The sequence below is a fragment of the Desmodus rotundus genome, chromosome 12 (genome assembly GCF_022682495.2).
Source record: "Desmodus rotundus isolate HL8 chromosome 12, HLdesRot8A.1, whole genome shotgun sequence".
Classification (NCBI taxonomy): Eukaryota; Metazoa; Chordata; class Mammalia; order Chiroptera; family Phyllostomidae; genus Desmodus; species Desmodus rotundus.
In genome coordinates this window covers 32,888,175-32,913,897 of record NC_071398.1, presented here as the reverse complement: position 1 = coordinate 32,913,897, position 25,723 = coordinate 32,888,175, and the positions used below count along the sequence as shown (strand labels likewise).

The following is a 25,723-nucleotide window of genomic DNA, read 5'->3' as shown; positions in this document are numbered from 1 at the left end:
GCTGAGCCAGGTTCTATGAGGCCTCCGGTGCGCTGTTTGAAGAGAGGACGCAATTGTTTCCGGCGGGCCTCAGTTAAGCTCTGACCGGAACCGTGACGATAGAGAACCATCTTGCCCGCCTCAGGTAGGTCTCTGACTGCATTTCCCAGAGGACTCCTCGGCAAACGTGATTCTCGCGTGAATTCAGCCCGAAGTCGCGCGCTGATGGGAGCCACAGGTCGTCTTCACCTGCAACTGTTACAGCGCTGTAGAGGAGGTTTCCGCCGCTTTGGAAGCTCCGAAGGCCGGAAGTGAGGAAGCCGAGGAGTGTGGGTGGGGCTAGAGCCTGAGCCTAGACTTGTTACCGCGGAGGTCAGATTCAAATTGTGTGATTATGTCTATATGGTGGTATCTGGTGACTGAGCTTGTGGTTGTGACTTGCTGTTCCAGTAATCACTGTGTGCAGCACAGTCCGGAAGCCTGTGACCGCTGGTTTGACTAGACGGTACCAGGTGTGTGTGTGGGGTGAGGGGGGGGTGTTGAAGGGAGGAGGGACATGTGCGGCTTTGTACCTGAGGTGTGTTAGGAGCTTTTGGCTCAGTGGATACTATAGCGTTTGACCCCGTAGGGGTGTGATTGTGTTACCGGGTGGTGTAGAGTGCAGGTCAGGGTGCCTGTGAATATTGTGGTATGCGATGCTTGTGACCGTGTGAGGCCCTGGTTATGCGGCCTTGTTGCTTTGATTGTGGGTTACCTCTAGCTTTACGTTCCCATAGTGGTTCTGTGATTTTTGTGACTATAAATATATGAGGGGTTTTTTCACTTACGTATACTTCTTTAAGCATTATATTGTAGTTTTCCTTGGTCTTTTAACTTTAAATAAATACTGTCCTTTATATGTCCTTATATGAATTTTTTCTTATTTGTACAACTGTGTTTTTGAGAATTTTCCATATTAGCCTTAACAATGGTTCATTTTTCTTTGCTATATTGTTTTCCTCCTTTGATCCACTATTACTTATTCTTTTTAGTAATGATGGACATTTGAGTTATTTCTAGTTTGTTTGTTTGACTTTATAACAATGCTGCCACAAGCATTCTTTCACATGAGGTACATATGCATGAGTTTATCTACCTACCAGTGGAATTGCTGGATCATGTGATATCTTTCACTTTGCTGAATAATGCCAAAATATTTACTGAAGTGTTGCACAAACTTACACTTGCACAGCAGTGTTTGAAACATTTTATTGTTCTACAGCTTACCAAAACATGGTTCTGATAGTTTGTTTTTTTTTAAGATTTTATTTACTTCTGGAGAGGGAGGAAGGGAGAGAGAAAGAGAGGGAGAGAAACATGGATGTGCAAGAGATACTTTGGTTTGTTACCTCTTGCACGCCCCCAACTGGGGACCTGGCCTGAAGCCCAGGCACGTGCACTGATTGGGAATCGAACCTGTGACCTTTTGGTTGGAAGACTGGCACTCCAGTCTGTGAACACCAGCCAGGGCTGATAATTTTTAAAACATTTTTATGAGATACAGCATATGGTAAAGTGCACAAAATTTAAGTATAGAGCTGTATAACAATTTCCTAAATCGATATAAAGGACTGTACCCACATTCCCAAAAGTTTCCCTCATACCCCTTCCTAATTATTTCCTTCCCAGAATCACTAATCAGAAACCTATCTTAGTTTTAGTTATTAGTGAACTTCATTTATAAATGAAATTATGTAACAGGTGCTTTTTTCCTTATGTCTGGCTTCTTCCACATTATATCTGAGAGTCATCAATGCTGTTGAATATAATTGTACTTAGTGCTCATTACATTTGGGGATATATTGCAATTTAGTAATAGATTACATTGTTGATGGATATTTGATAGTTTCCAGTTTTTGGCTATTACAAATTAACTGGTGGTGGGTGCCAGGTCTCTCCTATGCAAAATTACTCTTTTCCCCTTTTAATTAATATCTTGTGAGGATATGCTTTGAGACTACGCAGAAATAATATTTCTCATCATACTTTCCCCCATTAAACTCATTGGTAATTCTTGTATGAAATAATTATTACTCTGATGTTTGCCTTGTGGTGATTTTCTCTTTCCATGATTCCTTCTTCATTTATTAACTTAAATTCTACTATAAGGAAGAACTATTCTTATTCCCCATGTACTCATGGACATTTATTTTATTCTGAGTTTTAATTCATTATTGTTATTATTATATATTTTATTGCTAAATTGTCCCAGATTTGGCCCTTAGGAACTCCTTCAATTGACTCCTGTGTCCTTTCAACATGCCATCATTTTTTTAATGCTTTCTTACTTTCTGGCACCAAAATGTTCCAGACTTATCTTGTATTTTTCTCTCCTCCAACCCTGGAATCAGCAATTTTCCAAGGAACCCTGGTTTCTTTTATTGCAGAGTGGATTTATAAACCAAGCTCTGGTCACTAGGTTTGCTCATTGCTGCCTGTGTGTCATTGCTCTAGCTTTTGTCAGTGGAGAGAGCTAGAAAATACACAGATGTGTATATACACATCTATATCTGTTTATCTACCTATTTGTATACATTAAAAAACCACTAGTTCCTACTCATAGTTTCACTTCTAAGCCAGTGCTACAGGATTTTGTCAAGAGCTAAAGTATCTGAGATTTTGCCCTACTTGTAATTTAGCAAGTTAGCTTGACACATTTTCAGATGCTGGCAGAAGATGCGTGACTTTTGGGTCAGAGATAAAAGATGGTTTATTGCTCATAGCAATAGCCAAAGTATCTATATTTTCTTGTACTGGCTCACTTGCCACTTGTAGGGTAATGCAAATACACAAGTATTATGTGTGCTCTCATGAATTTAGGGAACCTGAATTTTATATAATGGGTGATAAGCATGCTTGCCCTTTGCTCTGAAGAGAGACTATCTGTCTCTCAAGACTGTTCACTATACAAACATCTTGGAGAAATAGTACAAAATAATAGCGCTTAGTGCTTCTGGTGACGAGATGTGCAGAAACATTCAAGACCTGAGAACTGTTTTGTGTCAGGTTTGGCCATTTTGTTATTTGTAACTCCTTCCTCCAACAATGAGAAACCTATTTCTAGTGTCAGTATTTTTTTTACTCATATCCTAGAATAAATGTAAAGTCATTTCAGAATTGCTAACTCATACAAACAACAAATTTACTAACTACAGTGAAGTACTTGTGTGCAACTTTTTTTCCTTAATCTTACAGATATTTAGTCAAAAACTGTTTTCAATTTAGTTCTTTTCTTTGCCAACCTCTTCAGTGTAGTTTTGTTATTCATTTTTCATACATTTAGCTTTGTGTGTTACACTTGGGGTTTCCCCACATCCTGGTTGATTGTTGAATGCCACAGTATTTTGAATGTGAAAACATTAATGTGGTTCCTGCCTACTCCCTATACATAATCAACCTCATTAGTCTCTGATTTATCCTGCTATTTTGTACAAATGAGAAGACACATGTATTCTTTAAAATGCCCTCTTTTTTTGCATTAAAAATAGCATATTCTTTTGCACATTGCTTCTTTCACTTAATGATATATCCCAAACATTATTCCATCACAATTAAAGAGATACTCATACCTTTTGTTTATATAGTTACATAATAAATATTCCAGTATATTTATGGATTTACCATAGTTTATTCAGCTACTCTCCCAGTATGGACATTTAGGTCATTTACAATAGTTTGCTACTGTAAATAATTCTGCAATAAATAATTTTGTATATGTGTATTTTTGTATTGCTTAGAGGCATATCTTCAGAGTAGATTTCTAGAAGTGGGATTGCTGGGTCAAAGGTAAGTACATATGCCGTTTTAATGGGTATTACTAAATTCCCCTGTGGGACTGTTGTACCAGTTTTTATTCCTGCTTGCAATGTATAAGAGTGCCTGTTCCCCCCCCCAACAGCATAGCTAACAGAATGTCTTGTCATGCTTTTTAATTTTTATCAATCTAATATGTGAAAAATGGTATCGCATTATTTTCTTATTTCTTTAAGTATGAGTGTATATGAACATTTTAAATCTTTTTAGATTGATTATTTATGATTTTCCCCCATTTTTTTAGATTTTTAGACCTTTATATTTATGATTAGTGCTTTTTTGTATCTTGAAAAGAAATCTTTGCTTATTCCCAAGGTCTTCATAGAAGATGTTCTCCTATGTTTTCTTTACTTATTTTTTGTATTTTTAAAAGATTTTATTTATTTTTAGACAGAGGGTAAGGGAGGGAGAAAGAGAGAGGGAAACATCAATGTGTGGTTGCCTCTTGTGCACCCCCTCCTGGGGACCTGGCCTGCAACCCAGGCATGTGCCCTGATCTGGGAATCGAACCTGCAACCCTTTGGTTCGCAGGCTCAGTCCACTGAGCCACACCAGCCAGGGCCTATGTTTTCTTTAGAAGCTTTATAGATTTATCATTTATATTTTTAAGTGTGTGGTCTATCTTGAATTAATTTTTGTGGATGGTGAGAGGTAGGGATAAAGGTTAGGGTTTTTTTTCCCATTCAAGTACACAGTTGTTCTAGCACTATTAAAAACACAGTCCTTTCCATCTGAATTACAAGGAGCTTTTATCATAAATCAGGTGATATTATATTTGTGGCTTTTTCTGGACTGTATTCTGTTCTATTATTTGTCTTTTAGATCAGTGGCACTGTCTTGAACTCTAGTTTTAATTCTCCAACTTTTTTCCTACTTTTTTGGCTATTGTATGTTTTTTCCATTTCCTATAGATGTTAGGATCAACTTGTTAATTCTCACCAAAAAACAAAAGTCCTTCCTGGGATTTTATTTATGAATCTGTATGGTAATTTGGGGAAAACTGACATTTTATCAATATTGAATCTATCAACTAATAAATATATGGCTACATTTGTTAAGGTCTTCCATTTCTCTTAGCAATTTGTAGTTGTTATTGCACATCTGTTAGATTTGTACCTGGGTATTTGATGTTTATTGTTGGAACTAAATAGTATTTAATTTTTTTAAGTTTTCCAGTTGTTTATTGCTGAAAGTATAGTTGCTTTTTGTTTATTGTCCTTGTATCAAGCATATAGAAAACACCTACTGTAAATGCTATTTATCAAGTTGAGGAAGTTTTCTTTTTCATTTGTTAAGACTTTTTTACATCAATGAAGAATGAATTTAGACAAATGCATTTTCTGTGTTTATCAAGAGGATCATATGATTTTTCTTTTATTAAACATATCAATGTGTTAAACTATGTTGATTTTCAAATGTCGAACCAACCTTTCTTTCCAGAAGTAAACCCTGACTGGCCATAATGTATTAAACCTTTTTAAAAAAATTTTACTTGGTCAGATTTCCTAATACTATATAGAACTTCCGTATATAAGTTTGTAAGATATATTGGCTCATAATTTTTTTCTAATGTCTTTGTTAAGGTTTGGTGTCAGGCTTCTATTAACCTCATAAAATGAGCTGGGAAGAATTACCTGTGTTTCTCTATTCATTCCTTACAAGAATAAAGTTGTTCCTTAAATATGAAAGAATTCACTGGTGAAGCTGTCTGGGCCTAATTTTTTCTTGATAGGAAGATTTTAAATTATAGAATCAATTTAACACTTTAGATGTTCTGTTATTTTGATGTCAGTTCTGGCATGTTTTTTAAGGAATTTGTCTATTTTACATAAACTTTCACAGTTAAGAACATAAAGTTATTAGTATTCTCTTATTATCTCTTTAACATCTGTGGTATCTGTAATGATGTTACCTTTTCGCTCCTGATATTGTTCATTTGTGTAGTTAACCTCTTTTTTTTTCATAAGAACTTTTGGTAATGTTTTTTAGTTCCTCTGGGTACTTTCAAACTTTTTGTTTTTCTTTGGTTTTCATCACTTTGACTATGCTTGGTTGTGGTTTTGCTTTTTGTTTTGTGTGTTCTACCTTTCATTTTACTTACTATTCTTCAGGTTTGTAGAGCTCTTGAAACTCTTGTTGAAGCATTTGATTAGTTAATTTATTCAATATTAATTCCTCTCCAATCTCTTTTCTCCTTCTCAGACTCCACTTACATGTATGGTAGCTCTTTTGACTGTCACATGCGTCTTTTATATTCACTTCTGTTCTTTTTTGTTCCTTTTTTCATCTGCACTTCATGTGGATATATTTTTTGACGTGTTTTTGAGTTCTGTAACTCTTCTCTTCTACTTGTCTGGTCTCATGTTAAAACTGTGCAATGACTTTTTAATTTCTTATGCTGACCTAATTCTTTTTTAGAGATTTCAGTTCTATTTAATTTCTTCATCTTATCATCCATTTGCCTATCTTTTTTCCTTGGTTGTCTTTAACATTTAATTATAACTATTTTACATTATTTGTTTGCCAACTCCAATATCTGAATTGTCTGTGGTTCTGTTCCTAATTTCTGTTTTTAATCTTTTTGCATGTCTAGTAGTTTTTAATTGTATGATAGATATCGCATCTGAAACAACTGTGGCAGCCAAGGTCAGCCACTATCTACTTTTAGCCTTCTCATTATAAAACAAAATTTAAATTGCTTTTCAGATCTCTGTTACAGATACATAATTCCTAGTATATGGGAAATTTTCAGGATGCTGGAAATAATTTAAAACATACTGCTAAGTGAAGTAATGATCTTTTTATTAAGACATCGGTTTATCATTTTTTCTTCTTCTTTTTCTTTTCTTTTATCCACACCTGAGGGCATGCTTAGAGAGAGGGGAAGGAAGGGAGAGAACCATGGATGTGAGAGAGAGATATCAATTGGTTGCCTCTCGCATGCGTCCAGACTAGGGATTGAATCTGCAACCCTTTGGTCTACTGGAAGATGATCCAGCCAACTGAGCCACACCTGTCAGGGCTAGGTTTATTATTTAGAAGAGTACAAAATACTAAAAAAAATGTAAGTTAATTACCTGGTTTTAAAGGACTTTTTTTTATCTGTAGTGACATCTTTTTGCAATGCCCCAGGTGTGGTCTTTTTGCAAGCATACTATATATACAGTTTTGTCCATAGACTTTGGCTTTAAAAAGGAACAGTAGATCCCTCAGATGCAAGAATTCAGCCTGTGAGGATACCCCAGACATGCAAAGGAAGAGGTTCATGAATGTGACAAAGGTAGAAGGAGGTACTGAAGTAAGAATGTTTCCTGCTCATTCTATAATACTTGGAAGGTGCAGCACTCAATGATGTCCCTTTAACCAGAGAAAGGCCAGGAGGAGAAGTAAGAAAGGGAGACATAAAATAAGGAGTATGGGAGAAGGAATTTTGTTTCCAAGTCTTTCTGGATTACTGTTGACTCTTACAGTATTTGGTACAATACCTGGTACACAGGCTATGTGGTTGGTAAAAGAATACTAGGGGCTTAATAAATAGTAACAATATTAAAAGGAGTGCTTTTAGATCCTGGCCGGGTGGCTCAGTTGGTTGCAGTATCATCCCATACACCAAAGAGTTGTGGGTTTGATTCCCCATCAGGTGATGTACCTGAGTTGCTGGTTTGATCCCTCCCTGGTTGGGCACCTATGAGACGCAACCAATCAATGTTTCTCTCTCCCTCTTTCTCTCTCTCTCTTCCTTCTTCTCTGTCTAAAATCAATAAACATATACTTGGGTGAGGATTTTGTTTAAAAAGGAGTGCTTTTAGGTTTTAAGGAAAAAACACGGATGATTTTGGTTTTAATTTCCTGGAACATGTATGCACCTGGGGGAGTGCAGTGAGTAGCCATTAAATAATTGATAACATGGTACTGTTCTCTAGGTGTTTAGTTTTACATGAAATTATTGATAAATTGTTTAGTAATCAAGGAGCTTTGTACATAGAAATGAGTGCTCACTGTCCTTTATACTTTTATAATGCTGTTTATTATATTCCTATATGTAATAGCAAAAAAAATTGCTAAAGTTTAAACATACATCATAAATCAGTTACTCTTAAACAATTTAGACTTCTATTAGTATTTTAGTATAACTTATTCTTTTGGACAATTTATTTATTTATTTATTATCCTCACCAAGGACATGCCTATTGATTTTAGAGAGAGGAGAGAGAGACAGACAGACAGATAGGCAGACATGAATGGGAGAGAAACATCGATCCGTTGCCTCTTGTATGTGCCCTGACCAGGGACTGAAGCCTCCAAATTTCGATTTATGGAACAATGCTCCCACAAACTGAGCCACACTGACCAGGGCTCTTTTGGACATTTTAAACATCTGAAGAGGCAGATAGACTATACATGATTATTAAAATTATTGCTTCATTTACATAAAGTAAAAGCTATTCTAAAGTATGTGGGTGTAGTTAATTTCTACATAATTTCTATATTCTTAATTCCTTCCTATTGCTAATTTTAACATCTTACTAAAGTTTCAGTAACATTACTTTGTTTGCTTTTCTGGATTTTAGGTAAGGCAAGACTCTTAAGGCAGGATTAGAGGACCTGGTTTATCAATCTGTTGTTTCTTGCTCAGGACTTGGGGCTTGACTGTATAATTCAAGATCATTGAAAACTGGTTTGGCCAATGTATATCCAAACCAAAATGATTATGATCAACTTTTAGGAATTAATCATGCAAAATTCATATGCTGGTAAAATGATACGTACAAAGATCTTTAGTACAGCATGGTTATAGTGAAAGACTGGAAACAGCTGATCAGCAGTAGATTGGTTAAATAAAGTATATCCACTTAATGATATACAGTTTAGCTAAGAGAATTATGTATCTCTCTATGTACTAGTTGGGATACAGTCCAAGATACATTAAGTTAAAATAGCAATATATGTAACATGCTACAACTTGTGTGAAAAATTATATCTTTGGGCCTATGTGTACATATATACAAAGTATATTCTCCAAGCCATAGCAGGTTGTTCAATTCTATCCTGTTCTAGTTAAAGCCTAATGTTTCTGGAGTTGGGCATGAGATATTTGTTTATTCTTCTCACTAATAACCCCTCAAGTGATTGTGTGGAATGAACAGAAGGGAAATAATCATTTTTGGAGCTATAAGGCAAGTGGGATCTTATGTAGCTTCTTTTGCTTTTCCCAGCTCTGTCTTTTTCCAAAAGAGGAGCCCAAAGGAGGACTGGTCTTTTTCTACAGATATGAAAGCCATGGCTCAGGTGAGATGATGTTTTCTTTTGTTCAAATAGAGTCATTTTTATTCCTAGTACATGTAAACACTTGCTTTCCTCATCATGATGCTTTTTGATTTTTAAAAAACAAAAACAAAAAACTTTCACACAGTTTCATTATAGGCATTGCCAAAGTTCTCTTACCTTTGCTCTGAAGAAAAAGGTGTCTAATAAGCCAATTTAAATATTTCTGTTTGTGGAGACAGTTATAAAAAAAAGAAGTGGTTCAATAATCATTGTTGGAAAAAGGAAAAGAATGGTTAAAGATCTTTATACTCTTATCTTGCAGATAACTATTAGAGAGTCAAGTGGTTGGATAAGTTTCTCTGAAGAGGTGTTAATCATATTAAAATTTATCAGAAAATTCCTTATGAATTTTATCAAGAAGACTTGTTTCCACAAAGAGATCGTAAATTATATAATGTAGAAAAACTGTCTGACACCCAGTTTTGAAAAAAAAATTTTTATACTAGTTAAAATGGTCCCACTTCAGGAAACTGATCCCTATTTCCTCCCAAACCTCCCAGTTCTTCCTTCTTCTTTAAACAATGTTTACAAACTCATTTTTTTAAGTACTTCAGCATCTTCTATCTTAGACTTCTGCCAGAAATCTTGATTCATTTGTTAATGAATCTAATTTGATTGGATCTAAGTGATTTGATAGGATGACAATGAATGCTTAAGGGCACCTCCTAGGGAAAAGCCCTGATCATCTTCACAGACCCAGGTTTTCCAATGAGAAAATATGTGGAGTAAGATTTTGTTTGATTTCAGTCTTAATAGTGGAATGATCTCCTCCATCAATTTCTCATAGCTCAGGAACAAAGGGAATTTACAGTTGAATAATGGGTAGGATTATAAGTAAGATTGGGCTAATGTTGGGGAGATCTTAAAGATCACCTATAGCCTCAATGTCTGAAAGCAAAAGAAAAATTATCATTTATATCCCTATAACAATATTATTCAGTGAAAAATATGCTTATGAAAAGAATTTGTTGTAACAAGGAATAACTTATTATATAGTAGTATATTTTAATGGTTCAGTTTTGAATTATATGTGAATATAATTTTCTAGATAAAATATTTTTAAAAGTCATTTTACACATGTGTACAAGTGAAGTAGTACTATTCCAGTCTTATCACCTGTTCCATTCCTAAAAGGTAGCTGCCCTCAAGACCTCTTTTTTATTTAATTTTTTAATTACTATTGATTTTCAATATTATATTAGTTTCAAGTGTATAGTATAGTGCTTAGACAATCATACAATTTACAAAGTGATCTCCCCAATATTTCAAGTACCCACCTGGCACCATACATGATTATAATATTATTGACTATATTCCCTATGCTGTACTTTACATCCCCATGACTATTTTGTAATTGCCAATTTGTACTTCTTAATCCCTTCACCTTTTTCACCGAGCTCCCTAACCCCTTTTCCCCCCTCAACTCTAGAATATGGTATAATTGCTAACTTTTAACGAATCAATTTTGCTCATTTTCTCTTGACTTACTGCAGAGTGGAAGGAACATTATACTCCCTATTGCACCATTCATTTCCTCTGATTCTGTTATTATATTACAATTTTTGCTTAAATTAATAGTGTATGGACTATTAGGACTGTAAATGTCACTCACTCCTGAGTTAGCTCGGCTTTATTCTATTACAACTTTTTGTTTTTCCTGAAGTTAATTTTTTTCCCCACATTTGCTTAGTTGTCCATGTATTTTTATTCAGAATATCCAAGATTACTATCACATGCCAATTAATATGTTTTCTATCTGATCAAATACATCGTTCCTTTTGAACATGTGGAAATGTCCATCTCTGTTCCCTTTTTGGCCTTGCTCCCATCTAGTCTGGTTACTCTCTAGGCCTGCTGCAGTTTTCCCAAGACTTCCCTTTTTTTGTTTCCTGGAATTTTCCTTCACTGTTTTCCTGTGTTAATTTACCTATTTCTTGAATCTCATATCTTCCTCTTTTCTTTACTCCCCCATTTTGGTGGAACACACCCTCAGTAGTTTCCTAAGATACTTGTATCCTTGTGCTTGTATCCTTTATATCTAGGAATTTTTTTTTAATCCTTACAACAGAATGATAGTTCAGTTATAGAATTCTTTGTCAGAATTTCCTTTTTCCATAAGAATATTGAAGAATTGCTCTTATTTCTTATTTTTAGTAGTATTGTAAAGACTCCCATTGCCTCTCTGATTCTTGATGTCTTTTATATGATCTACTCTTCTCTGGATGCTTTTAATATCTTCTCTATCACTTCTTTTGAAATTTTACTTTTAGTATTTGGAAAAAGAGGAGGGACAAAGAAGCACACATATTATATGACAAGTATTGTGTTAGGCATTTGCATATACTATTTCATTTAATTATGAAACTCTTGGTAGAGTTTGTACCTTCTCAGACTTATGTACTGGAAGTGTTCCATTATACAGTAGCAGTTTTGTCTGGAGGAAACATAATGACATGGAGGCACATTGATTCAGTCATGCTGATTTGTTTACAGTCCTCTGCTTGCTTCCTAGACATTCAGACCTTCTCTATATGCTTGCAATTTTTCTCTTCCTCTACTTTTATTTTTTTCTTCTCTCTTTCCTTCACAAAACACACTTCTTAAATTAATTAAGTCATATACATGATTGTTGTTCCAGGAGTCAGTGATGTTCAGTGATGTGTCCATAGTCTTCTCTCAGGAGGAGTGGGAATGCCTGAATGATGATCAGAGAGATTTATACAGAGATGTGATGTTGGAGAATTACAACAACCTGGTTTCAATGGGTAAGGACGTCTGTCCATATTAATTCAGATTCTGCCCTCAGAAGGTCTACTTCCTCCAGGGTGAAATACTTACCTACCTTTCAAGTAACCGATTCAGTTTCTAATCCGGTTCCCAGAGGAATGTTTTTAATATTACAGAGTCAGAAAGAAGAAGCTGTGTTGAGTTATGGAGGAAGTTTCAAATCCTCATTATATTTCATAAATCTGTTATACCTTTCTTTGACTCTTTCTTAATGAAAGAACTGGATTTGAATTCTGGGACATTCTTATCATAAACATGTCTCATTACTTCTTTTATAAGCAGGACATTCTATTTCTAAACCAGATGTGATCTCCTTCTTGGAGCAGGGGAAGGAGCCCTGGTTGGTTAACAAAGAAGTAACAGGAGGCCAGTGTCCAGGTAAGTGAGGCGTGGCAGTAACAACCCAGTTGTTCAGTGGAGAGGCTATACGTTAGAGTTGCTATCTGGGAAGCTCCCCTTTAAAAAGCCTTAGGCCTGTATACAAAAGTAATCCCTTTCTGTATGAGCTTTCAAATGACCTCATCTTTTCCCCTTACTTAACACACTGCCTGTTCTTTTCCTCTTACACTTTTCTCCTAATTCTAATTAGCTGTGCGCTCTTCCACCCTCTCTAATGATATTTCTTTCTGTCCATATTTTGGTTCTAGTTCCTTACTTCTCATCCTCTTTTGTTTTAGCCTTAAAAAAAAAAGAAGCATCACTGTCTCCTGAAATATATTCTTTTCTACATTGCCAAAAACTAATCATTTTAGAGTTTTTTAGATACAGTAGTTCATACACTCATTGATTCAGTCATACTTTTAACGAATATTTACTGATTTTCTAATGTGTGTGAGGTACTCTTCTAGGTTCTGGAGATATTAAAAAAAGGAATAAGCAGTTACAGAATTTATACCTTAGTAGGGGTACCAGAATATGTTTATATATAACTTCTACAAAGTAGAAACACCATAAGAGAGGTTAAAATAGGGAGGACAGCAGAAAGTGAGAGCTAGAGATATAGAAGAGAAATTGACCCACAAAGCAGTCAGAGGAGGAGATTTGAACATGCGTGTCATAAACTTTAGATAGAATATTGGAAGTGAAGGGTCTATGCTTCTATTGAGAAGTTAGAGCTGGCAAAGATAAAGAGATTTTGTATGAAGGAGGAAAAATGAGACAGCATTCATTATGTTTATTGAGTACCCATTGTACACTCAGCCCTATTCTTCTTTATTTATTCATTTTTAGACAGAGGGGAGGGGAGGGAGAAAGACAGTGACAGAAATATCATTGTGAGAGAGAACTATCAATCAGTTGCCTATCATAGGTACCCTAACCAGGGATTGAACCCGCAACCTAGGCATATGCCCAGACCGGGAATTGAAGCGGTGACCTTTCACTTTGCAGGACAACATCCAACCAACCTGAGCCACACCAGTCAGGGCCCCAGCACTGTTCTTAACACTGAGGGTTACAGTAGTAAATAGCACCTGAAAAAACTTTATGCTCAGAGGTTACCCTCCAGTGCAAGGATAGATGCACAAATAAATGAATATATAATTTATCATGTAATAGTGAGTGCTAAAAAGAAAAACAAAGTGGAAAGAGGGGATAGAGGGTGCTCTTTTATGTGACATGGTAAAAGAAACTTTCCATTAAGTTGTCGTTTGTGCAGAGACCTGAAGAAGTACAGCAGTACTTCTGGTATATTTTTCAATCTGAGGACTCTTCTTTTTTTGGTGATAGGAAGTCCTTGGTAGTCATCACTTCAAATATTACCTTGCTACCATTTCCTCTTTTCTCTGTTAAGCTCCTGTTAAACAGGCATTAGAACATCTGTATCATCGTTAGTGTCTTTTACTCTTCATCTGTTTTTCCATTTATACTGCTTTTACGTAGAATTTCTTGGCTTGATTTCTGTTGATTCACTAATATATTCTTTAGCTATGAGCTTTTGGCTCTTAAACCTGTTGCTTTTTATTTAACAAATAGAATAGTCAGTTATAAAATGAAGTTAATATACACAATAGGGTATATATAACATACAATTAACATAAAATTATAAGATGAAGTGTAAATCTCTAGATTTGCATATGTAAGAGATTTGCAAGGAAATACACCTAAGAGTATAATTGCTGGGTCTTGGCATGCATATTTACTCAACTTTACTGGTTAATGCCAAACTCTTTTGCAAGTGTTTGTATCACCTTCTCTCCCTATAATTGATATGTAAGATGTTTTTCATTTTCTTATGATTCATGAGTATAAAATCTTATTTCACTGGTTTAAATTAAATGTTCCTGGTTACCATTAAGATGATTACATTTCCATTTGTTATTTGGCCATTAGTGTGTCTTTTGTGTAATGATACTTTGATCATTTTTGTATTAGACTATTAGTCTTTTTCCTAAGATTTGTAGGAATTTTTAATATATTCTGGATACTTAATTTTTGGTTAGTAACATGTTTTGTAGACATCTTTTCCAGTTGTAGCTTTTTAAAAAAGATTTTATTTATTTTTAGAGAGGGGAAGGGAGAGAAACGTCAATGTGTGGATGCTTCTCGAGGGCCCCCTACTGGGAACCTGGCTCACAACTCAGGCATGTGCCCTAGACTGGAAATCAGGCAGGCACTCAATTCACTGAGCCACACCAGCCCAGGCCAGTTGTAGCTTTTTTATTTAGTTTCTTTATATTATCTTTTGATGAATAGTAACTCTTATTTTTTAATATGATTAAATTATATAATTAGTTAAATTATAACATAGTTTATAAAAATTCTACTTCATGAATGGTGATGGGAAAAAAAGAAAATAAAAATAAAAGAAAAAAATTATTTTTTCCATGTGCTTTGAGTGTCTTAAAACCTTTTCCTAGCCCAGTTTTCTCCTGTTTTTTTTTTATGTTTTGACTTTCGTATTAAAGTCCTATTAATGTAACTGGAATTGATTTTTTTGAAGGATGTGAAATAGAGATTTGTTGTAATTGTTTCCCATACAGAGAATAAATTATGTATGCCCCACTGAATAAAAATCTATCTGTTTTCTACTGTTCCACAGTGTTTCTTTTGTCACATATTAAATTCTATGTATACATAGTTCACTATTGTTACATTGACTTTTTTATGTATTTCTGTCCTAATTACTCTTGCTTCTTTAAAACATTCTTCTCTCTGGTAGGACAGATCCCTACACCTTTCTCTTCAGAAGCATGTGGTTGTACTTGCCTTTTTTGTTTCCATGTAAACTTTAAAATTACATTATGTAAAGATTCATTTAAAATGTTGAATTTTTAAAAAGATTTTATTTATCTGTTTTTAGAAAGGGGGAAAGGGAGGGAGAAAGAGAGGAAGAAAAACATCAATGTGTGGTTGCCTCCCACGTGCCTCTCACCAGGGGCCTGGCCTGCAACCCAGGCATGTGTCCTGACTGGGAATTGAATCAGCTACCCTTTGGTTCACAGGCTGGCACTCACTCCACTGAGCCACACCAGCCAGGGCTAAAATTTTAAAAGCATCCCTTCATGATAAAAACTCTCAACAAAGGTGGGTGTAGAGGGAATATACCTCAACATAATAAAGGCCATATATGGCAAGCCCACAACTAAAACATTATACTCAGTGGCAAAGCTGAACGTTTTTTCCCATATCAGGAACAAGACAAAAATTCTTGCCAATTTTATTTAAAATAGCACTGGAAGTCTTAGCCAGAACAGTAAGGCAAGAAAAAGAAATGAAGGGCATCTAAATTAGAAAGGAAGAAGTAAAACTGTTCCCATTGGGTTGGCCAAAAAGTCCATTACCTTTTCTCTGTGTGATGGCTCTGGTAGTGCTTAGTTGTCTTTAACTTCATTTGAAACAATTTTGTTAGATTGTATTGTGACAGTTATCATATCAGTGTGCATTTAAAAAACGTTACCAAAATCGATGAATTTTTGTGTAGCCATTTTAATATTGAAGATGGAAGAAAATAAGCAAGAATTTTGGAGTATTATGATTTATTTAAAATTTCAAGAAAGGTAAAAACACAACTGTAATGTAAAAAAAAAATTTGTGCAGTGTATGGAGAAGGTGCTATGACTGATCAAACATGCCAAAAGTGGTTTATGAAGTTTCTTGGTACTATTGACACTTTGTCCAAACAATTTTTTGCTGTAGGTCTATCTTATGCATTGGAAGATATTTAGCAGCACTTCTGGCTTCTACCCACTAGAATCCAATAGTGGGAGATAGCTGACATACTCAAAATATTCAAATCAATAAAGTTATTGGTGAAAATGAAAAATGTGTCTTTTATTTTACAGAAAAAACTAACAGACTTTTTGGCCAACTCAGTATTTGCAGGTGGCATGATATTTTATATAAAAAACCCTAAAGACCCCCACCAAAAAAGAAACTGTTAGAAGTAATAAATGAGTTCAATAAAATTGGAGGATACAAAATCAATATACAAAAATCAGTTGTGTTTCTATAAACTCATAACAAACATTCAGAAAAATTTAAAAACAATTTCATTTACAATTGCATCTAAAAGAATAAAATACCTGGGAATAAATATAACCACTGAAAACTCCAAGATGCTGATGAAAGAAGTTAAAGGATTATTTGTTAAAATGTCCATACTACCCAAAGGAATCTACAGATTCAGTGCAGTCTTACCAAAATTCCAGTGGCAACTTTCAGAGAAATAGAAACAATCCTAAAATTTGTATGGAACCACAAAAGACCCTGAATAGCAAAGCAATTTTGAGAAAGAAGGAGGCATCTGGAAGCATCACTTTTTCTGCTTTCAAGCTATAGTGGACTTTTGAACAGTGTGGTTTGAACTGTGTGGGTCCACTTAAGTGCTTAAGTTCAAACCCACATTGTTCAAGGGTCAAATGTATTTCTGAACCATGATTGGGAAATCACATAAGTGAAGGGCTGACTTTAATTACTATGTTTTGGTGTGTATAATGCACCCTCTTTTGCCCAAATTTTTGAGGGAAAATAAGTGCGCATTTTACATGGGTAGTACCTGAAATACCTTATATCCTTTCATGTGTTTTGTAATTATTTGTTACATAAAATTTCTTGTACCATAATATGTTCAAAAATACATTCTAAAATTCCTTTGTAATACAAAAAAGTGTCTAAATATAAATAAATAAATTTAATTAAAAATTAAAACAAAAGATTTTTCCCCTGAAAGTTTGGGTGAAAAACGTGAGTGCACATTATACATGGGAGTGCATTATACACGACTAAATAATGTATGTGCAGACTTTTAACTTCTTGGGTTGGTCAGTGCCCCAGCCCCTGTGTTGGTCAGGGATCAGTTGTATATTACAAAACTAAACAAATTGAAATGATATGAGGTTGGCATAAAATCACACATTGGTGGTCAATACATTAAAAAGGAGCCAAGAATATACAATGGGGAAAGGACAGTTTCCTTTATAAGTGATTCTGGGAAAACTTAACTAATATGCAAAAGAATGAAACTGGACCACTATCTTACATCATAAACAGAAAATCAAATCAAAATGAACTAAATACTTGAACAAAAGACCTAAAACCATAAAACTCCTAGAAGAAAACATAGGTAGTAAGGGCTTTGAAATCAACCTTGGATTTTTTGGATTTGACACCAAAAGCAAAAGTAAACAAGTGGGACTAAAAAGCAAACTCAACAGCTTCTGCACAACCAAGGAAACCATCAAGATAATGAAAAGTTAACTTATGGAATGGGAGAAAGTATTTGCAAATCATATACCTGATAAGGGTTTAATATCTAAAAAGTATGTACAGCTGAAAACCAAATGATACAATTAAAAGATAGAAGACATAGCCCTGGCCCAGCTGCCTGGAACATCGTTCCATACACCAAAAGCTTGTGGGTTCAATCCCAGTTATGGCACATACCTAGGCTGAGGTTCGATCCCCAGTCAGAGAGCATACAGGGTGCAAATGTTTCTCTTTCACATTGATGTTTCCCTCCCTTTCATCATCAAAAAACCCCCATATCTTCGGATCAGGATTTAAAAAAAGACATAAACAAATGGAAACTTTAGAACCGAAAAATACAATGGTCAAATTTTTTAAAAACTGGATACACTTCATAGGAGAATGGAGGCAATGGAGGAAAATTAGTGAACTTGAAGGTAGATCAAAGTTAATTAGCCAATATGAATAACAGAAAAAAAGATTGAAAACTTAAAAAGAATACAACTTCAGGGACATGTGAAACTACAATGAAGGTTTAACATTTTTGTTGAATAACATGTTAATCCCAAAAGGGGAGGAGAAAGTTTAGGACTGAAAAAAACTATTTGAAGAAATAATGGTTTATCAGCATTGGTGAAAGACAGATACACCAATTCAAGAGACGCAACCACCTCAAACAGGATAAACCCAAAGGAATCCGTGTTCAAACATATCATCAAATTGCTGAAAATGGATGACAAAATAGTATTGAAAGAACCATAGGAATATAATGCTTTACTTGGAGGGAAACTTATTTGAATAAATGGATTTCGCTTTATAAACCACATAGGCCAGAAGAAAGTGGAACAATATTGTGCAGAAGAACTGTCAACCCAGAATTCTATATGTCCAGCAGAAACTCTTTAGGAATGAAGGTGAAAACGAGGAAAGCAATATTGCAGATATACGTGGCAACTGACTTTGGCTTGAGGCTTTATGTGGGACTAGGCAGCAGTAGAGATGGCTAATAAGAGAGAGGCTATATACCCTGTCTCAAAGGGGTAAGCACTTAAGGCCAGGACACATCTGTCATGTGAGAATGCAGGCCCAGTGATGCCAGATAATCTAGCCTTTCAGGAAAACCAGAAATCCAGTTTTCTCTACAATCTCCTGGTAACCGTTCAAACTTGAAGAGAATTTTTGGGGGCAACACCAAACACAAACATGGGAGTAGGATACAACCTGATTCATCTAGGAATTCAGTTCTATAGAGTTTTCTTTTTCTTTTGAACTTCAGAAATTCTACCAAGATATATATAGCTAGTTAAAATCTCTCTTCATAAATTCTGCTCAGCACAGAAGGGAACCATCTGATTACTAAAAGTCTTCTATAGCTCTAGAAAGCTGTTTTATTTTTGGTTCCACGACATCTCTGTATTCTCCTTGTGGGAGTCATGTTTTACACTTATTTTCTGTACAGTTTTCCTTTCCCGTGACTGTTACCATTTTTTGGGGGGCAGGAGAAGGGGCAGTCACCATTTCTATTCTTCTCTGAGAATTTTTTTTAAAATCTAGTTTTAGTAATGATTAATTTTGCACTATGGAATTTGAAGATAATAGCTTACTTTATAACTTCTTTCCTCATCTTCCACATATAATTATCTCACAGTTTTTTAAATGTATTTATTGGTATTTAGAGAGAGAGGGAAGAGGGGGAGAGAGAGAGAGAGAAACCACTGTATGATAGAAACATTGACAGGTTGCCTCCCATATGTGCCCTGACCAGGGATCAAACCTGCAACTTGGGTATGTGCCCTGACTGGGAATTGAACCCACAACCTTTTGGTGTACAGGTCAACACTCCAACCAACTGAGCCACTCAGCTAGGACCGCAGTTTTTCTTTTATTTTTTTAAAGTCATTATTCACTTCACTCAGCGACTATATAGTTGGTTTTCATTGCTGAGCTCTGTTAATTTCCATGCTGTTAATCCTTATCTTCACTGAGAAGTCTTAGTTTTCTGTTTATCTGTTACTAATCTAACTTTTTTTACACATCAGGTAACTGGTTTATTTTTTAACTGAGACGTTCCTCTAGCCCTCTGCTCTTCTGCCCCAGCTGAGACTCTTACATAGCTGTCATTTTAGAATTTCTCTTCATTATCATTGTATGGATTCCCTTAGCATCATTCCATTGATTCCCTTTACTTCTTTCAATTCTTTGTGTCTCTCTTCTTTATTTTTGTATACCTTGACTGTAGGATCTCTTGTCTTCCTGCTCTTAGTATTCCCTCATTATCCTGAAGCACATCTTCCAAAAGCAACCAAGGGAGGTATGTAAGAGAAGTAAGTGGAGAGTATATTTTGTGGGTCCTTGCATGTCTGAAAATGTTTTCATTTCACTCTCATGTTTGATTAATAATTTGTCTGGAGATGTAATTTTAGGTTGAAAAGCTTGCTGTCAAAATATTGATGACATTGCCCCATGGATTTCTAAAATCTAACATCTGGTGTTTTGAGAAGTCCAAAACACATTTAAGTTTTTAATTCTTTTATGTGACCTGTATAATTCCTTTGAGTGGAAGCTTTTAGAGTTCTTTAGTTATGATGTTCTAATATTTCATGTTGAGATAACATGATGTTGATTGATTACATTCTTTCATTTGCCTGAGAACACACTGAGAAATTTTATTCTGGAAACTTTAAATAATTGAAATTTTCTCGGTCATTTGTCCCCCGTCATTTTCTCTGTTCTCTGTGTTTTAAACTTTGTTTACTTTTTATATCCAGTGCCTTGTACCACGTCTGACACATAGGAAGGGCTCATTAAATTTTTGAATGAATGAAACTTGGTCATTGAAATCTTAAATTTCTTGTCCTAGCCCTAGAATTTTTTTTCTTTTCCATCTCTCTTTTTATGTTGTACTTCTGTGGGGTTTTATTAAATTCTAATCCTTGAATTAATTTTGACAACCTTTTTCTTCTTTGAATACATCTTTTTCTGACATTTTCTTGTGGAATTGTTATATGTTGTTTTTAGAAGCATTCTTCTTTTGAGTTTAAAATTTTTTCTCTATTGTCTCTCTTTCCTGAGTTCTTTTTTCTTCTTTGTTTATTTTAATCTCTTATGTTTAAAAATTTCCTGAAGTAGCTTGTGACTCAAGGCTGTCTGCATATAAAATACTGGCATTAAAAAGCTGATTAGAGCTCATTGGTATCTAAGGAGGTGTAGATTTATTGGTATTGATCTGCCTAGAACACTTTATTGGCTGAGAACAACTATCAGGTCTTTTCTTTGGGACTGGCTTTCTCCAGAATGAAATCCTCTACTCTCTTTCTGGGAATTAATACAAATAAGCTTGGCTGACAGATTCTGGGAGTTTACTGGATATAGTAGGGGGGGGAATCAGCCTGCTGTATGAGGTAGGTTTGACAATCTGTGGTCTGCCTGTTTCATTCAGATTTCAATTAATCTTCCTGTTCGCAGCCCCTCATGCACCCTGCTTTCCAAAGGTACCTAATGATTTCAGTTCCTGAGAATATTTGGGATTCTACAATAGCAACAATCTGCAACTTAGGTTTTTTACGGTTTTTTAATGGTTGGTACATCATTTGTTACTTTGTATATTACATATACTCTGATGCTTCTAAAATCTTTTTGCTGCTTTTTCCTCTCCCATTCTCTTTGTCCTAGTAGAGTTTCTTTTTTCATTTAATGTCATTACTATCACTTAGAAGGAGTAGTAACAAATGCATATGTATATTCAGTGTGCCATGTTTGAAAAGAGTATGTCCTTTTTCTCTAGAAGAATATTTTCGACTCTTTATTATTAAAGAGTATACATGCTGAGTCAGTCAATAAATATTTGTTGGGCTTCCATTATGTGCGAGATACTGTGCTCAGCATCGAATACACATTGATGAAGACATCAGACATTTTTCTTGCCTTCACAAAACTTAAGACCTATTGAGAGAGAAGGATATTAAATGAACCCTAAAAATATGTAATTACAAATTGTAAAAATCTTGTTAAGAAATAGAATAGAGTGCTAAAAAGGTAATTACAAGGAGGGTATAATTTGGTAATGGGATCAGAGAAGACCTCCAAAAGTATGTCCTTTAAGTAGAGATTTGGAAAATGGGTAATAGTGATCAAGGCTAACAGTGAAAGAAAACATCTTCTAGATATAAAGAACAGTGCCTGGAAAGGCCTTAAGAGGGAATAAGAGCTGGGAGTATTAGAAGAACTGCAAAATAGGGACAGTGTGGGTAGAGCTTAGAAACCAAAAGGGACCAGAGTATGAGATTTGGTTGAAGAGTCAGGCAAGAACCAGATCATTCAGAGCTTTGGAGACCATGTTTAGGAGCTTAGCTTTTATTGTAAGAGCAATACCATGGGAATTCATTAAAGAATTGTAAGCAGAGCAGTGGCAGGCAATGCCATTCTAGCGATGTGGGTTAAAGATTGTAAACCTTAAGTGGGAAAACTAGGTAGGAGGCTATTCTAGTAGTCCAAGAGATAGGGATTTCATATTAGGTAGTAAGGACAGAGGGAAGAGTTTCAAGTAGTACTTAGGAGCAAGATTAGACAGTATTTGCTGAATCATTATATGAGGGGAAGAGAAAGACAATACTAGAATAATTTTCACTTCTTTGGCTTGAGGTTTCCCTCTGGGTTCATAGTGTGTTCTTCAAAGTACTTTGCTTGCCTTACATTCCCATGTTTGTAGAGAAATTCTTTCATAATATTATCTCTCAAATACAAAACAGTATTTTATACCAAGTACTTTTCACATATTTTTCCCTCACAATGATTATGTTAGTTGTCAGTCCTATTAATATAGACAGAGAATTGGGGGCTCAACAAGATGAACTCATTTGCCGAAGAAAACAATGCTTGTTATTAACTCAGTTTGAGTTGAAAACTTATATAACTGGCTCTTGTACCTCTGATATTTCAATAGCAGTACACTACCTTCCTTTATATTTTCATTTCTTCTCTTTGAACCTACTAATGCCCTTCCTGTCAGGTGGTCAGCACCACTATAGTGCTTGTGCATGTGTTAAGTTCTTCTAAGGTCAATGTCACAGAATTCCAACTCAAATAGTATTTTCATCAAACTCCAAACATATGTCTAGCAAAAAAAGAATCCTCCCTGCTACCACTCATGCTAGATTAATTCAACTTTTGACTTTTCTTAAGCTATTTGCCCATCTGGATTGCTACCCTCTATTTCTTTTTCATTTGTTAAAGAGACCCAGGGCTTCCAGTTAGTGAATCTAGATAGGTGATGTCAATAGAACTTTCTGCAATGATGGAAATGTTCTCTATTTGTGATTTCCAGTATGGGAACGATTAGCCATATTTAGCTATTGAACAGTGGGAATATGAATAGTGCCAACTTAATTTGAAGTTTAATTTTAATTATGCTCAATTTAAACAGATAATATGCTAGTGGCTACTGTAATAGACAACACATATCTATCCAGGAGCTAGCAAGCTTTTTCTTAAAGGGTCAGATTGTAAGTATTTTAGGCTCACAGTCAGTGTGGGCTCTATTGCAACTATTCACTTCTATCATGGCAGCTCAAAAATAGCCATACACAATACATAAATGAATAAGTGCAGCTGTGTTCCAATAAAACTTATGAAAATTGTTGCAATGCTGCAAGCATAGTTTGCCAACCCCTTATAATTTTTCCTTTGACATATTAATTTGTTCCTGTCAACTATGTTAACTAGTTATGATCATTTTCTTTATACTTTACACTATGGCATTCTCTTACATTAATGTGTGTGTGTGTGTATTATTAGAGTTATCCTATAACAAAGAAGATAAGACTAAGTTATCTGTATATTTAGCAAGTTCCCCTACATAATTCCTATTTGTAGCAATGTTTGGAAACCAGCAGCTTACTTTCTGCCCTCATCTATGTGATCTCTCCTTACTCCTTCAGCCTATTTTTTTTTAAATATGGTTTAATTCTTCCATTTTAATTGAAGTTTTATTTTTCCCAAACAAGAAATATCTGAATTATTGCTTTTATATTTTTTTTCAGTCCTGGGATCAAGATGTGAAGCCAAGAAATTATTTCTGAAGAAGGAAATTTATGAAATAGAGTCAGCCCAGTGGGAGATAATGGGAAGACTTACAAGACATGACCTTCAGTGCTCTAGTTTCAGAGATGATTGGGAATGTAATGACCAATTTGAGAGACAACATGGCTCTGAGGAGGGACATTTCAGTCAACCAATATGCACCCATGAAGGCATGCCCACTTTTAGTCAACATCCATCCTTTACCTTACAGCAAATCATTCATAATAAAGAGAAATACTGTGTACCTAGGGAATATAGGAAAACCTTTACACATGACTCACAGCTTATTACACATCAGATAATTCATACTATTGAAAAACCCTATGAATGTAAGGAATGTGGAAAGGCCTTTAGACATCCCTCAAGACTCAGCCATCATCAGAAAATTCATACTGGCAAGAAACCCTTTGAATGTAAGGAATGTGGAAAAACCTTTATTTGTGGCTCAGACCTTACTCGACATCAGAGAATTCACACTGGTGAGAAGCCTTATGAATGTAAGGAATGTGGGAAGGCCTTTAGTAGTGGTTCAAACTTCACTAGACATCAGAGAATTCACACTGGGGAGAAGCCCTATGAATGTAAAGAATGTGGGAAAGCCTTTAGTAGTGGCTCAAACTTTACTCAACATCAGAGAATTCATACCGGGGAGAAACCTTACGAATGTAAGGAATGTGGCAATGCCTTTAGTCAGAGCTCACAACTTATTAAACATCAGAGAATTCATACCGGGGAGAAACCCTATGAATGTAAGGAATGTGAAAAGGCTTTTCGTTCGGGTTCAGACCTTACTCGACACCAGAGAATTCATACTGGTGAGAAACCCTATGAATGTAAGATATGTGGGAAAGCCTATTCTCAGAGTTCGCAACTTCTTAGTCATCACAGAATTCATACTGGTGAGAAACCCTGTGAATATAGGGAATGTGGAAAAACCTTTAATTATGCCTCACAAGTTATTCAACATCAAAATTTGTACTGGTGATAAACCATAGAATATGTGAAATGTGTGGGAAGGCTTTTAGTTACACCTCAAAACTATTCAACATCAGAAAATTATCTTAATCATAATTCTGAATAATGTAGAAACATGTTATTTGTTGACTACAGCTTATTCAGACCAAGAAAAATGTTGGAAGAACACCCAAGTAGTAAAATACATTTTGAAAGCTCTTTAATAAGATTAGTATTTCTCTTGACACCAGGCAACTGAACCTAGCAAATACTGAAAATTACACAACTTTTGACTCCTTTATGACCTTAAAAACCAGAGAATTTATGCTAAATCATAATCCTATGATATTTATTTTCTGTTTTCCCCTCATTTGTCTCTAGTTGCTGCATTCTTAATCATTTAATTCATCATAAATTTATATGACTCTTAAGTCCGTCTGTTTACATCATGGATTGTAAAATACCTTTATTTTTAAAATACCTTTAATAACAGAGAAGTGACATCTTTATTTTTTAAGACAACCTACTTTTTGCTCTTTAGAAAAATTAGGCTTTCTTATTCTAAAAACAGTCATGAAAAACTTTGCACTCAGTAAATAGAGAACCTTTAATGGCTTTATGATGTGTCCTTGTGTTGTCATAATACCATTTTATCAAATCCCTACTGATAGACATTGTAGTTTCCTCCAGAGTTTTGCCATTACACACAGTACCCTAATGGACATTATCCTTCGGCATATCTTTTTATCATGTCTCTTATTTTAGTTGCAGAAATAGTTCACAAATATAGTTTTCTTCTAAAAGATTTAAATATTACAAATAAGACAAACATACCCTTTGACCATTACCCTTGTACTCATTTTCCTTCCTGAAGGAGAGTTGTTACCTGTTTAGTATTTAACCTTCCCCAGAATTTTTCTGTTTTTATACATGTGTGTCTTGGTAGAAATTCTAAAATGGAGATAATTATAATACCTACCTCATAATTTTGTGTGAGAATCAAGAGAAAGTATTTAGAATTGTGCATGTCATAATAAATATCAAATGTTAGTCATTTTTA

The 25,723-nt window shown here is 35.0% G+C and overlaps 1 protein-coding gene across 6 annotated transcripts; it reads left to right on the top strand.

The window, feature by feature from the left end:
- The first annotated feature begins 203 nt into the window (after window positions 1-203).
- Window positions 204-25,723, top strand: LOC112320142 (zinc finger protein 566). 6 transcript variants are annotated; one of them, XM_071220126.1, is made up of 5 exons: window positions 204-491; window positions 9,048-9,120; window positions 11,798-11,924; window positions 12,273-12,324; window positions 23,670-25,723. In XM_071220126.1, exon 5 carries the CDS (start codon window positions 23,750-23,752, stop codon window positions 24,692-24,694), a length of 945 nt encoding a protein of 314 aa, XP_071076227.1. In that variant the 5' UTR covers window positions 204-491; window positions 9,048-9,120; window positions 11,798-11,924; window positions 12,273-12,324; window positions 23,670-23,749; the 3' UTR covers window positions 24,695-25,723. The 6 variants fall into 6 exon arrangements, with proteins under 6 accessions (XP_071076227.1, XP_071076228.1, XP_045041453.1 ...); XM_071220127.1 differs by having other exon boundaries at window positions 12,270-12,324; XM_045185518.2 differs by having other exon boundaries at window positions 12,250-12,324.